Source organism: Lupinus angustifolius, chromosome LG12 (genome assembly GCF_001865875.1).
Source record: "Lupinus angustifolius cultivar Tanjil chromosome LG12, LupAngTanjil_v1.0, whole genome shotgun sequence".
Taxonomy (NCBI): Eukaryota; Viridiplantae; Streptophyta; class Magnoliopsida; order Fabales; family Fabaceae; genus Lupinus; species Lupinus angustifolius.
Genome location: NC_032020.1, coordinates 9,078,410 through 9,093,765, shown reverse-complemented (window position 1 = coordinate 9,093,765; position 15,356 = coordinate 9,078,410). Strand labels below are relative to the sequence as shown.

At 37.1% G+C, this 15,356-nt stretch overlaps 1 protein-coding gene across 1 annotated transcript; it reads right to left on the bottom strand.

Annotated features, from left to right (window-relative positions):
• LOC109362569 (transmembrane 9 superfamily member 3-like) lies at positions 11,267-15,060 on the bottom strand. Its single transcript, XM_019608432.1, has 7 exons — positions 14,794-15,060; positions 14,422-14,462; positions 13,314-13,899; positions 13,067-13,204; positions 12,826-12,982; positions 12,234-12,718; positions 11,267-11,760 (listed from the first exon to the last, which is right to left on the bottom strand). The coding sequence occupies exons 1-7, from the start codon at positions 14,952-14,954 to the stop codon at positions 11,541-11,543; spliced, it is 1,788 nt and encodes a 595-aa protein (XP_019463977.1). The 5' UTR covers positions 14,955-15,060; the 3' UTR covers positions 11,267-11,540.

Below are 15,356 nucleotides of genomic sequence, written 5' to 3'. Positions count from 1 at the left end.
GGAGACCGGGCTAATCAATCACGGGCTGTTGGAGAGGATAGACTCACTACCGGTACCCGATCTTCTGAGGCAGGTTCGGGAGGCTGCGGTTTTGGGTGCCTCTTTGCCAAGTACTTTGAGGGTGATAGAGTCTTAGCTACCTGGGTCGGGGAGGATGCTTTGGCCAAACTCCAAGAGCAGCACTCGGCTAAACTCCATGAGCTAGAAAAGAAGTATGTTGAGGCGCTCAAGGTTCAAGAGGAGCAGAATCTGACCATCATCGAGCAACTATCAGTGTTTGCACACCAACTCCATGAAGCTCGAGATGTTGCATTGCAAGCTTAGGCCCTTTGTGATCGCCTGGACCGAGCTGAGGGAGAGAAGCTTCACCTGGAGGTAAAGGTGTGGTTGGGCGACAAATGGGATGAGACGAACAATGGTGACATTGTTGATTTGCCCGAGGAGTTGGCGCAACTCAAGGCATCTTACTAGGACCTGGAGGAGGATGTTGATGCAGTGGCTAGTGCGAGGTGGGACAATGTCTTCGCACAACCTTGAAATGATCATGCATTGACTTCCATTTGCCCTAGCCACGTGAAAGGCTTACCCTTGAACCTAAGTGAACTACTTGGTCACGAAATATGGACCATGTTACAAATAAGTCCCAACCCATATTACATGAATTAAATACTAAAAATACTTGAAGGAAATTAAACCTAAGACTACATGAGAATGCAATCTCATTTATTTGAATAATGCAAATAAAATAAACCAAACTATGCTATAAATTCTTTGCAAGAACATGGCCTCCAAAAATCATAGGTTGCCCCCCTTGGTTTACATCATACCCTCTTTCTTGAAAAGAATTTGTCCTCAAATTTGAGGTATCACCACCTCCTGGATCAAAGACCATCTTCTTGAATTGTAACAACCAATTCTCCACATATTCATCATTGATTATACCCTTGATGAATAGTCCAGCAATAACACATGCACCAAATAGTAATTTTGTGAGGAAACGTTCATCCTTAAAAAACTTCGTAAGAATTGAGTCATCAAGGCTTGTGCTAATCACATCCATATGAATAACTTGCCCAATGTAAAAGTCAGCCTCCAAAATGTATGGATGAATAGGTGCTTCTTCTTTAATAAGGTTCACTCCAAATTCCTGCAAAATGTTGTGAATAAAACTAGGCAAAGACTTGTTAGTAGTAAAAAGAATTTCTTTAACCTGGAGTGGAGGTAGGGGCTGTTTTGGAACCAAAATATTCTCACTTCCCTCTTTTTGAACTTTCTTTTCACACACAATTGCCTTTTTCTCCTCCTGAGACTTGTTAGTAGTAACTAAAATTTCTTTACCCTGTAGTGGAGGTAGGGGTTGTTTTGGAACCAAAATATTCTCACTTCCCTCTTTTTCAATTTCCTTTTTACACACAATTGCCTTTTTCTCCTCCTCAATTTTTTTCTTCAGAGTCTTCTGATCCTCAATCACTTGTGTAGGAGATAAGGGACGTAACACCAACTTTCGATTTTGGTGAAAAAAAGTGTATTTGTTTGAAAATCCATCATGGATGGTCCTCTTATCCATGTGCCATGGACGACCCAAACGTATATGGCTGGTCTCCATGTGAACCACATCACAAAGAACTACATCTTCATATTTCCCTATTGAAAAGGGAACCTCCACTTGCTGGTTCACAATAATCCCCCCAATCTCACTTAACCATTGTAGTTGGTAAGGAGTGGGATGTGGTTTAGTCTCAAGGTTTAGTTTTGAAACTAACCTTGAACTAGCCATGTTGGTACAACCACCATCAATACTTAATAGGCAGATGTTTCCTTGGACCAAACACCTAGAAAGGAAGATGTTTGTCCTTTGGTTGGCCTCATTGGCCATGACTTGGGTTTCAAGCCAAAACTAGCTCTGATGACCACTTGATGACAACCTCTTGGGGCTGCCTTTGAATTAAAGGATCGTTTTAGCTTGAACTTAGATTTGTGAATGTGTGAATTCGGTTTTGGGGAATTAGGGTAATTTTGGGGTAGATGTGGCTTCGGTTTGGGATGTATAATTAGGCTAGGGTTTGTGTATGGTTTGTAGGATGAAGGTGAAGGTGGAAAAGAATGGAAGGTGAGGAGCGCCACAAGCAATGCTGCTTGATAAGCTATGGGGTTCGCCACAAGCAAGGATGCTTGATAAGAACAAGTATGGTGGTGGCCACGGCCAACCTAGGTTTAGGAGAAGTGCTCTCAACTAAAACAATTCAAATTTACTCAAAATAAAACTTAACCTTTATTAATGATTTGATCAAACTATAAATAGGCAAAGTTGCCTTGGCTGAATAGATAAAATAGAAGATAGAAATCAAATTATCTTCTAGTAAACATAAAAATAAAATCCTAAGTAATATCAATTGGTTGAGCTGAATTGCTTGTTTGACTTAGTCTTGAGTGTAATTCGGTTTTGGTGGATGGTTGGCCGAATTTGTTGAGGAGAAGGAAGAGACTTGATCAATTTGACTTCATCTTGAGGAACTAATCATATTTAATTTGAATCCAATCTGATTTGTTGTTGGTTGGAGATGAGATTAGGATTCCCTATTTTATAGCCTTGTGCACCTTAAAAGATTGAGCTTCCTATCTTCTTTCCTTGTTTCTAGCCGTGTGCATCTTTGGGAGATTGATTAATCTCTCTTTAATCTTCATATAATCTTCTCTTTATCTCCAAGTTTGAAAACGTGTGCCATATACCCTTGAATTCAAATTCAAATCTATCTTCTTTCAAATCCAAATTCAAATTCAAATTCAAATTCAAATTGCTAAAACAAACCTATCTTCTTTTAAATTCGTTTTCCCTCCATGCCTTATCTCCTTGTTTGCCTTAGAGATAAAGTGTTAGCTGAATTGCCTTATCTCCTTGTTTGTCCTTATAGATAGAGTTCCTTACGTGCCTCCTTCCTTGAAATGATCATGCATTGACTTCCATTTGCCCTAGCCACGTGAAAGGCTTACCCTTGAACCTAAGTGAACTACTTGGTCACGAAATATGGACCATGTTACAAATAAGTCCCAACCCATATTACATGAATTAAATACTAAAAATACTTGAAGGAAATTAAACCTAAGACTACATGAGAATGCAATCTCATTTATTTGAATAATGCAAATAAAATAAACCAAACTATGCTATAAATTCTTTGCAAGAACATGGCCTCCAAAAATCATAGGTTGCCCCCCTTGGTTTACATCATACCCTCTTTCTTGAAAAGAATTTGTCCTCAAATTTGAGGTATCACCACCTCCTGGATCAAAGACCATCTTCTTGAATTGTAACAACCAATTCTCCACATATTCATCATTGATTATACCCTTGATGAATAGTCCAGCAATAACACATGCACCAAATAGTAATTTTGTGAGGAAACGTTCATCCTTAAAAAACTTCGTAAGAATTGAGTCATCAAGGCTTGTGCTAATCACATCCATATGAATAACTTGCCCAATGTAAAAGTCAGCCTCCAAAATGTATGGATGAATAGGTGCTTCTTCTTTAATAAGGTTCACTCCAAATTCCTGCAAAATGTTGTGAATAAAACTAGGCAAAGACTTGTTAGTAGTAAAAAGAATTTCTTTAACCTGGAGTGGAGGTAGGGGCTGTTTTGGAACCAAAATATTCTCACTTCCCTCTTTTTGAACTTTCTTTTCACACACAATTGCCTTTTTCTCCTCCTGAGACTTGTTAGTAGTAACTAAAATTTCTTTACCCTGTAGTGGAGGTAGGGGTTGTTTTGGAACCAAAATATTCTCACTTCCCTCTTTTTCAATTTCCTTTTTACACACAATTGCCTTTTTCTCCTCCTCAATTTTTTTCTTCAGAGTCTTCTGATCCTCAATCACTTGTGTAGGAGATAAGGGACGTAACACCAACTTTCGATTTTGGTGAAAAAAAGTGTATTTGTTTGAAAATCCATCATGGATGGTCCTCTTATCCATGTGCCATGGACGACCCAAACGTATATGGCTGGTCTCCATGTGAACCACATCACAAAGAACTACATCTTCATATTTCCCTATTGAAAAGGGAACCTCCACTTGCTGGTTCACAATAATCCCCCCAATCTCACTTAACCATTGTAGTTGGTAAGGAGTGGGATGTGGTTTAGTCTCAAGGTTTAGTTTTGAAACTAACCTTGAACTAGCCATGTTGGTACAACCACCATCAATACTTAATAGGCAGATGTTTCCTTGGACCAAACACCTAGAAAGGAAGATGTTTGTCCTTTGGTTGGCCTCATTGGCCATGACTTGGGTTTCAAGCCAAAACTAGCTCTGATGACCACTTGATGACAACCTCTTGGGGCTGCCTTTGAATTAAAGGATCGTTTTAGCTTGAACTTAGATTTGTGAATGTGTGAATTCGGTTTTGGGGAATTAGGGTAATTTTGGGGTAGATGTGGCTTCGGTTTGGGATGTATAATTAGGCTAGGGTTTGTGTATGGTTTGTAGGATGAAGGTGAAGGTGGAAAAGAATGGAAGGTGAGGAGCGCCACAAGCAATGCTGCTTGATAAGCTATGGGGTTCGCCACAAGCAAGGATGCTTGATAAGAACAAGTATGGTGGTGGCCACGGCCAACCTAGGTTTAGGAGAAGTGCTCTCAACTAAAACAATTCAAATTTACTCAAAAATAAAACTTAACCTTTATTAATGATTTGATCAAACTATAAATAGGCAAAGTTGCCTTGGCTGAATAGATAAAATAGAAGATAGAAATCAAATTATCTTCTAATAAACATAAAAATAAAATCCTAAGTAATATCAATTGGTTGAGCTGAATTGCTTGTTTGACTTAGTCTTGAGTGTAATTCGGTTTTGGTGGATGGTTGGCCGAATTTGTTGAGGAGAAGGAAGAGACTTGATCAATTTGACTTCATCTTGAGGAACTAATCATATTTAATTTGAATCCAATCTGATTTGTTGTTGGTTGGAGATGAGATTAGGATTCCCTATTTTATAGCCTTGTGCACCTTAAAAGATTGAGCTTCCTATCTTCTTTCCTTGTTTCTAGCCGTGTGCATCTTTGGGAGATTGATTAATCTCTCTTTAATCTTCATATAATCTTCTCTTTATCTCCAAGTTTGAAAACGTGTGCCATATACCCTTGAATTCAAATTCAAATCTATCTTCTTTCAAATCCAAATTCAAATTCAAATTCAAATTCAAATTGCTAAAACAAACCTATCTTCTTTTAAATTCGTTTTCCCTCCATGCCTTATCTCCTTGTTTGCCTTAGAGATAAAGTGTTAGCTGAATTGCCTTATCTCCTTGTTTGTCCTTATAGATAGAGTTCCTTACGTGCCTCCTTCCTTGAAATGATCATGCATTGACTTCCATTTGCCCTAGCCACGTGAAAGGCTTACCCTTGAACCTAAGTAAACTACTTGGTCATGAATATGGACCAATGTTACAAATAATTCCCAACCCATATTACATGAATTAAATACTAACAATGAAAATAAACCTAAGACTATATGAGAATGCAATCTCATTTATTTGAATCAATGAAAATAAAATAAACCTAAGTATAAAGTGACCTAAGGACATAAATGTCCTCCTCACATACCCTCTCCTGGGTCAATTGTGTCCTTTGAGACTTTAAGGATCCCTGCCTTGGCTTTGGCCCTAGTTGTAGGACCATCATCACTTCTCTTGCCCTTGGAATCAAAGGCTGCCCTAGGAGGGTTTACATCACAAGTCCAGTTGGTTCTTCTCGACACTGACTGGTCTTGGACCCATATAGACGCCAAGGTTACCCCTAAAGGGGACCTGGTCACCGATGATGGGGAAGGTCCGGTGAAAATTCCGGTCCTCGGTAGAGAAGTGGGTTGTAGGTTCTGATGTAACCGAGACATAATTGTAAAGAAAGTGTTTCTTGTCCTTATTTAACTTGTGTTTATTACTTTCTTACGATTTTTTCCTGCTTTAGTGTCTTCATTACTTGGATATCAACTTATTGACCACAAATGACTTAATAATCACCAAGTCTTTATTGATCGAATAATAACCGGATGAGTTGGAATTAACAATCACCAACTCTTGATTGATTGGATAAGGACTGGTCGAATCGGAACTAATAATCACCAACCCTTGATTGGTTGGATGAGAACTGGACGGATCAGAGTCAATAATACCCAAGTCTTGACTGATCGGATAATAACCAGATGAGTTGGAATTAATAATCACCAACACGTGATTGATTGGATAAGAACTGGTTGAATCAGAACTAATAATCACCAACCCTTGATTGGTCGGATGAGAACTGGATGTATCAGAATTAATTATCCTATGAACGGATATGTTGGACAATCGAGTGGCACTTGACGACGGTCAAATATGACTTTGTCCTTCCTTAGTTTTGTGAATTGACTACCGTCAAAGGGGGACTGGCCCACACCTTTGAGTGGTATTTTTTGACGGCGACTGATGGGGCTTGGTTCTGCCTTGGGTTTGTAAATTAAATCACCGTCAAAGGGGGACCGACCCATGCCTTTGAGGGGTGTTTTTTTATATGGCGACCGAGGGAACTTGGTTCTACCTTGGGTTTGTGAATTGAATTGTCGTCGAAGGGGGACTGGCCCACGCCTTTGAGAGGTACTTTTTGATGGTGACCGATGGTACTTGGTCCTGCCTTGGGTTTGTTAATTGAACCTCAGTCAAAAGGGGACTGACCCACGCCTTTGATGGATGTTTTTTAATGGTGACCGAGGGGACTTGGTCATGCCTTGAGTTTGTGAATTGAACTGCCATCAAAGGGGGACCAGCCCACACCTGTGAGGAGTATTTTTGATGGCGACCGGGGGGACTTGGTCCGTAAACAACATTCAAATAATACCTCATTAACATATAGCTAATGGTTTGATAACATCATTTTTTCAGCCGTTTATAGGTCTGATGTACAGGATTCATATTTTTCTAAGCAAAAAACTGGCGCATGTTTGTCGCGTTCTAGGTGTGGGGAATCTCTGTTCCTGCTAGGTCTTCAAGTTTATAGGCTCCTTTTTCGGTTTTGTTGGTTACTCGGTATGGCCCTTCCCAATTCGGTGCTAGCTTGCCCTAGGTTTTGCCGACATTGGCTCTCTTGAGTACTAGACTACATGTTTCGAAGCCTCTTGGTACTACAGTCTTGTTATAAAGGACGTACTCTAGTCGTCCTTTCTTGTCTTGTGAATCTGCTTTTGTCGAATTGTCGGGGACATGCAGAATGTGCAGGCGGCGTGGCAGGCGGTTTGCTATTTGACATTGAAGGCGAGTCAGCGACACATTAAATGGTGGGTCAGAGACGCATTAAATGGTGGGTCAGAGGTGTTAATGTTGCGTCATAAGCATTTATAGTTTCTGTTATAAGTGGGTCCATTTGAGGGGGGTATGCGAGGTACTGCATGTGATGCTCGAAACGGATGGACAATTATCCAGTTATGATCGGGGTAGAACAGTTGCCTCTAGTCTACTAGGTTGGTCAGGGATGACTGAGCTGGTGGACTCTAGATTGGAGATATCCGAGTTATAATCGGGGTAGAACAGTTTCCCCTAATCTACTAGGTTGGCCAGGGATGACCGAGCTAGTAGACTCTAGATTGGAGATATCCCAGTTATAATCAGGGTAGAACAATTATTGTCCTTGAAAATAAAAAAATGGATGAACAAAACTATTAATCATTATTATACCCTTAATTTATAATTTGAAGATATAAATTCCTAATGTTATTATAAGGAAAGCAAATAACTAGTTGTGATGAACCAAAAATTAGAGCAAATAACTAACTGTAACTTGTAAGGAAAGCAATACTCGAAATTGAGGAAATATCATATTTGAGTGACGGTGTTCGAATGCTTCATAGGTGAAAAAGCTCATAAACCCTGTTCAAATGGCGTCAAAATCTAAGGGTGTTCCATGTAGACTCTCAATCCTAAAGTAGAAAAAAAAATGACATTAAATGCTCACTAGTAACATGATTTGTTTAAAAACTGTTTCAAGTATATATTCACGTACCCTTTGAGAGGGCGCTAGTAACTTAGAGGTCCCAAAGGAGTGTGGCTTTTGATGCAAATATAGGAATAAGGGCAATGAATAAGACCATGTTGTCGTAAATAGCACGTCCGGGACCGACTTACTATCACTTCCCACTATGTGATTTTTCCTCTCATAACCCAATATTTTCTCTCTTTCTTTCCCTCCCTTATTGATCATGTCATTTTGTGAATCTTTTTATAGAAAATGTAACCTTGAATGAGTCTTTTCTTATGATAAAAAAGATAATTCCCTTGGCGTGTAAGACTTGCCTTTTGTTGGATACTGTGTTCAACTTCTTTGTGACCCCCCTAAATTATCACCTTATGCAAATATCATACTCATGATTGTATAATATCTCACATTATAAGTTCATGTAGACTTGCTTTTATGTCAAGTTGATGACTTCCTTTTCATTTGTTTGAAACTTTTTTACCAAGTAAATTGGACTGGTAAAGTTAGTAAACAACAATTATTTTGTTAAATATACGTATTCATAACTTTCCGAAACATGATAACCAATAAGGTAGATGAATTAGGCTCCTCTATAATGTATAAAAAAAGAAAAAGAAATGTATACATTGTGATGTATGAGTTTGATAGACTGTTACTACATCATTTACTATTTATATTTAATTATTTTTTACTTTTTACAAAAAGTAATCAAAATAAATGTAAATGATTTAGTGGTTGTAAATAAATCTTTATGTTGGCAAGTATAGATATAGCACTCTTTAAGAAATTAGGCTCCTCTAACGTGAGGTTGAGCATAAAGTGAACATTCGTAATTAAGCATCAAAAGCTTAACCAAGTAAATAAGCTGTGTGACAGTCAATATGTGTGTGTGTTTTTTAAACTGAATGTGTGCGCGTGTTCTTACAAAATTATCATATCTTTATTGCTGAATTGTGAAATAAGTTTGACTATCTCAATCAATATTTAAGTAGTTTAAAATGTTTAAGGATAATGTGAATAATTCGATAAAGTTAACTCGAGTTCTTCAATTATTACATAAATAATAAATTGTGAGTTACAAATTCAAACCCATAGTATACTTCATCCCTTTCTCTTTGCTTTTGTTAGTAATATTCAGCTGTAAAGTCTTACTAGGGTATGAGGGGAATGGATTAAATACTTTATAGATTACAAATGCTCATGAAACCGTTTTTTTTAAGTTTATTTTCAATATGTGATATTTTATTTATGTCTTTTCTCTCTCCAATGTTCGGTAACAATGAGGATTCTCAAAGCTTCATAATCGTTGACACAGGTCCAACAAGTGAATTTAGAGTTTATGTATCAAATGAGATATGAAGAACTTAAGGGGAGCAAAAATATAAGTCTGTGGTACTCACATTTGAGGGGAAAATTGTTAGGTATATTCACATGTGACGTCATCATTGGATGTGAGTAGATGAGTTGAAGACTTTATAAGTGATAAAGGTACATGAAACAATTACCTTAAGTTTTTTATTCAAGATGTGATGTCTCACTTGTGATTTCTCTCTCTCCGATATTCGCCAACAATGGGGCTCCCCAATAGTCGGAGGCTCCCTTGTTGCAGATTGGCCAACAAGTAGCCTTGGTTTTTATAGGCAAATGTTAGTATTTTGTGATAAGTGAGATTTGGACACACAATCTCCTTATCACCCCAGTCCTTAAGTTCTACACTCTGACCATTTGACCACCTTATGACTCATAACAAACATCCTTGATGATGCATTGAAAGCAATTGATCCGCAACTTTGGCCACAAACAATTAAATCAGGGACATAATAATAAATAAAAGAGAAAACAACAATATAATTTGTTAATTGAATTCGATCAATTATGCATAACTAAGGAGAGTGTTGACCAACTACTAAGGCAAATTCACACCTCTTACAACCAATGCAATCCTTTGTTCTTGTGTCGAAAGCAATTAGCTTAGTTTTACATATGTATATTATATTATTATTATAAATTAAGATCACAAGCTCTAATACATATGGACTAAAACTGTGATTCTAATTGGTGCAAATCCTAACAAGGAACTTTAGTCCAAAATGTAGCACTACCTCCCTCATTTATTGTAATACTTGATAATGTGAGACTTCTTACAATAATATATTTCAAACATCCTTAACAATCTCCACCTGATCGAAATATATGAATAACACACTCTATTTGAAATCTATGCAACAATCTTTACTTTAGTGAAAATATCACACTCCACCTTACTCATTATCTAACTCTTTTTATCAACTCCTCCATATAAGAACATGCTACCTTTCGGCATAAGCATTTTCGAGTATCTTTGACAATGTCACCACGAGTCCAACTCTTCCTCAAACTCCTTGTGTCGCCTAACTGTTTGTCGCTGGGAAGTATTTATCATAATGGAATATACTACACTAGAGTTCACCAACAATTGCACTCATCAATACTCAGTCAAGATGAAACTTTGAGTATCCTTGGAAAGCCTCAGTCATTACTACTATTATCGACATTGACAATCGTAGTTCAAAAGAACTAGCATACTTCACTTTAAGGAGTATACTCATCACACACTTTATATTAAAGTAAATTAATGCTCATATCACACCTTGCATACATGTCAATGCACATGTCATACTCAACATCTTTATCAATGTTCGTATTACACCTTGTATCTAAGTCAATGCTCATGTTACATTATGCATCAAAATCAGCATGCAGGTGTAGGCTTGTAGATCCATCAGAAATTAACACCTTTATCCATTAGGTCACATAATTGCCACAATGATACACCATTATGTAGACAATCGGTTGTTATTAACTATCTACTAATGTCTTCATATTCATACATAATTTTTTGGTATATCTCATCACTCTATAGAGAAGGAACTAATCTCTTTAACAATCGAACTCTTTAACATTTCGTTATTTGGAGATGTAATAAAGTCTTATATCACTAAATCAACGTCTCGTTGTTACATAATTTACTCATAGGCATCTATTAACCATGGCTTGAGTGTCGGTAACCATCTTAAAACAACAATAAGTGAATAAGGACTACTAGAAAAATCGTCATTTTTTTCCAACTTGCTGGAAGGTTGAAATTGTGATATCTACAATCTATAAAAAATCTACCATTAGACCAAATACATTTATTGGTATTAAAGTGTGAATATTTATAGAAAAATAAAGTTAAGAGTTTTTACAACTGTGGGTACATCATCCATTAAACAGTCTTTTTCATAGAGCAGAAAGAAAAATAAATTGATAAAATTACTTGAAATAAATTGTGACACAATCAAAAGATTAAGTCCCATGGTTCCAAAAATCCTTCTCTGAAGTACCAACCCTATGCAGTTACAAGAGCAGAGATAGCAGGACACCACCAATATGCATGGAAGGAGTCAATGCTTCTCATGTTCTCAGGTACACTATATTATAACCTACCTTAGGAATGAACAAATAAAATAAAATCATAGACCCCTTTTCTCTTCAGCTACTGGAAATAAACTACCAAAGTTACTCACACTTGATGGACCTGTATATATGGCGGACAAAGAACAGGGAGGCACGGAAACCTACACTACCAAGCATGAGAAAGAAGCCATAGCAGATGCAGGCCATGTAACCGAAGAAGAACGAAGTTTGCATGAAACCAGACATATCTGATCGTGCGTGATAATAGTACAAGCAGTAGCCATAGATGAACAAGCCAGTTGATCCGCCACAAAGGAAAGACCTAAGGCAGCATAAACAAACATCAACATCAGGATGACAATGTTCATGTTAAATGCTTAATGCAATCTCTACAAAGTGTTCACTCTGTCTATCTTCAAAAGATTTCAGAATATCATAGTTATTGAGAAGAAACAAGTTCAGAATGAAACTGAATACATTTTATATCTATGATTGCAGATCCCACAATATTTTATTTGGAATGTATGTGAATATAGTTCAGAATTTATGGAACTTGGTGACCCAAAAGTGAAGAAAACTGCTTCCGTGATCTCTATATTAGTAGTAAAAAAATAAACAAGCCATCAACTTTTTTTTTAAAATTATTTTTCTTTTCCTAGCAACAATTTCCTTTAATCCAAGTAGAGGTAATAGGAAAACAAACTGAATTTCTGATTTAAGCATGCATGATTGTATGTAGTGAAAACCATAACATGCAAAAACTCTCAAAAAGGGCTACAGCTAGAAGTTACATACCTCCACCACCATTCATGATCTTCGGCAGCAAGTTGAAAGTATGTCAAAGCCACAGTGATAAAAGCAGTGACAATCAAAAGAATAATGAAGACAATGAACAGTATACTGTAGATAGTATAAATCCTGTGGCCCCATACACTAGCGAAAATGTAGTACAGCTCTATGTAGATGGCACTGAAAGGGAGAAATCCTGCCATTGCCATCTGGGGAATGGTACTCCTGTACCAAGGCAGAGGTGGAATTTCTCGGGGATATTTTGTGGTGCGGACAGGTGCTTGGAACTCGGCTCTGCTATTTTTACCGGCAATACCACCCAACACAAGTAACGGCGAAGTTACCAATGTCCATATCAGGACTATCACCAAAATTGTGCCAAATGGAAGAGCAGCAGTTGCACTATAAGCAATAGCAACTGTGTTCAGGAAGCAGAACATAAGGAACAAGGGACCACAGAAGAGGCATCCTGTTAGAAGCAAGTTTCGAACCTGTAGAACAAGAAAACGTATGTATTATATCATTTCATTCCATTTCACGAGAATTATATTAATAAAAACAAACCATGAAACAATCAATGCAAGGAGTTCATATGTACCCAATTAGACCCTTCAAGTTGAATATAGAAGGAAGTAGCAGTGTAGCCAGCAATGCCAGATGTGAGAGCATATATGACCACCAGTGCAGTAAATAAAGCTCCTCGGTTATAGGGATAAAATACACCAACAAGTGCAAGCATAAAAATAAAGATCGTGCTGCACAAGCATAGAGAAATAGAAAACGTCATTTAGTAATGTTTATAATTTTGAGAGGGAAAAGAGCCACCACAAGATTCTTACAGTGCGAATAGCTGAGTGCCAGAACCAAGGGCTGCAGCAAACAAAGACTTGTACTTGGGAAACCGGAAAACATCACCGTGAATGTACTTCCATCCTGTCTCCTCTTGATCATCAGCAGCTTCCTCATCTTGTGCATATCTAGAGGAAATTACAGCAGATAAAAGAAACAGGGAAAAAAATAGATTAGTAAAACAATTTAGCAAGTAATAAGATGACAATCTGGTGATAGATGAGAAGAAAGTCATACTTCATAAAATCATTCTTCAAGACTCGCATAAGAATGGTTGCCAGAAAACCAGTCAAAAGAAGAACCGTTACACATGAGTTTATGATTGAGAACCAGTGAATCTCCAAGTGATGTGGCAAAGAAGAAGACTGAGAGTATTTTTCCATTCTCTTCTCAAAGGGGATGTCTGTTTCCTTCCATTTTACAGTATACAAAAACTCAGTATCAACTTCCTTGTCCTCAGTCAGGTCTACCACAGAATGAGGATCCATTCGGGCACTAATTTCAATCACACGATCTTTATTGTAGAGAACATCAAACTGAATGTGCTTGTAAAGAAAATACTTGTACTCGCTGGGGTCAGCTTTTCCTTCTTTGTCAACTGTTCCAATAAATCCCCAGATTGGCAAGTCATCATAATACATTTGGAAATAATAGTCTTTTTTAACTGCTTCTCGGAATTGCGCAACTTGCTCCTTTGTGAGCTTCTTCTTGCACACAGACTTAGAGTCCTTATCCTTTTTGAAATCAAGTGTATAAGGAGCACTAACAAGGCGATCCCCATTCAACACCTCACCAAGTGCTTCAGTCTTGTCTTTCTCTTTACCTGCCAAATAGATGCACTCATTTCAGGATTACATATATTAAATTTAAGAACCAACACAAGTAGTCGAGTCAAATATATCAAAGAAAGCAAAAATTATTCTTTGTTATGATGATTCACAGGACTCCCATTAAAGCACGGAGAGATTAAAAACTCGTTTAACTTGCCAGAAAAAGCAATTGCCAACATAGAAACAGAAAATGGAAATAGCTGAAACACAAATCTCATGCAAGCTTAAACCCTTTCGGATATTCACACTTACACAACAACGAATAACAAGAAATAACAGAAAATTACACCGACCTCCCTTTTGGTATGCCTTAGTTACACTTCACACCCCGGTTGTTTCATACACCCTGAGATTCAATCATCATTACATTTGCCGTATGAAACAATGAAAGTTGCATAGTGTAATTAAGCTAAATCTCGGGTCAGGTCATGCAATTTCCCCTAATACTAAAAATAGCAAGAGAGACTAAAGAAATAATAAAGTCAAAAGGGGATGCAATAAATTCAGATAACTACCTGTTGCACAGAATGGCAGGTCAAAGTACCGGTACGTTTCACTGCAATCAAACCAAAACAGATAAATAACAAACCAGAATCACAACAAGCCATAACATAAAATCCATGTGAACACTTCAGCTCTGTCTAATGTTGTCATCTCATATAACCAAAAATAATAATAAAATTACCATCAGACATTGATAAACAAATTTCAAAATAAGATCAAATTTTGAGCATAACCCAACATCTAAAAGGGTTCAAATCATTGAAACGCAAGGTTAAAAAACAAACCCCTAAACTGAAGACAAAAAATATGAAATGAAATCAATTTGGTAGATCCTATAAACAAGGACCCATTTTTTGAATCGGATCTGAGATCAGAAATCATACCTTGGATTATGAAAAGGACCAACTTTGTTGGCGTAGAGAGTAACGTTGTCAGCATCACTGTAACGGTGATTGGAGGCATCAGATCTAACTAGGGTTCCGTGGAAAGAGAAGATTGAAAAGATGAAAACAAAGAGCAACGTTGAGAACTTGCTCCTTCCCATAGTACTTTCTATTCTCCCCTTGTTTACAATCCAAATAGATCAGGTTAAGAACAAAGAAAGAAGTAGCAAGAACAACAAGCTATTTGTATTTTTTCTTCTTTCTATTTTAGTTTATTTTTAAATGAATTTTTCAAGATAACTGCAATCATTTTACTAATTCACTTTAGTCATCAAAGAATATTATAAAAAATCTCAACCTTTTGTTATTAAGAAATCATGTATGCACTAGTCAAATTGGTTATTTTAAGGAGAGAAAAATTATGGTAATGATATTTTTCCTAATGTAACAGCCAGCGACTTTTTAAACAATGAGTATTTGCCTACCGGGTTAAGAGTTTCAGATTTTCAGTCACTAACACTTCTTTTAAAAAAATAAAATATAGTTAGGGTATTTAAGTTTGT

Bases quoted from the DNA above. Each gene is read 5' to 3' on its own strand.
- LOC109362569 (XM_019608432.1), bottom strand. From the start codon at position 14,954: ATGGGAAGGAGCAAGTTCTCAACGTTGCTCTTTGTTTTCATCTTTTCA. The intron at 13,900-14,421 runs GTAGTTATCTGA...TCTATTTGGCAG, and splicing joins CCTGCCATTCTGTGCAACAG to GTAAAGAGAAAGACAAGACT. The intron at 12,983-13,066 runs GTAAGAATCTTG...ATGCTTGTGCAG, and splicing joins GGCACTCAGCTATTCGCACT to CACGATCTTTATTTTTATGC.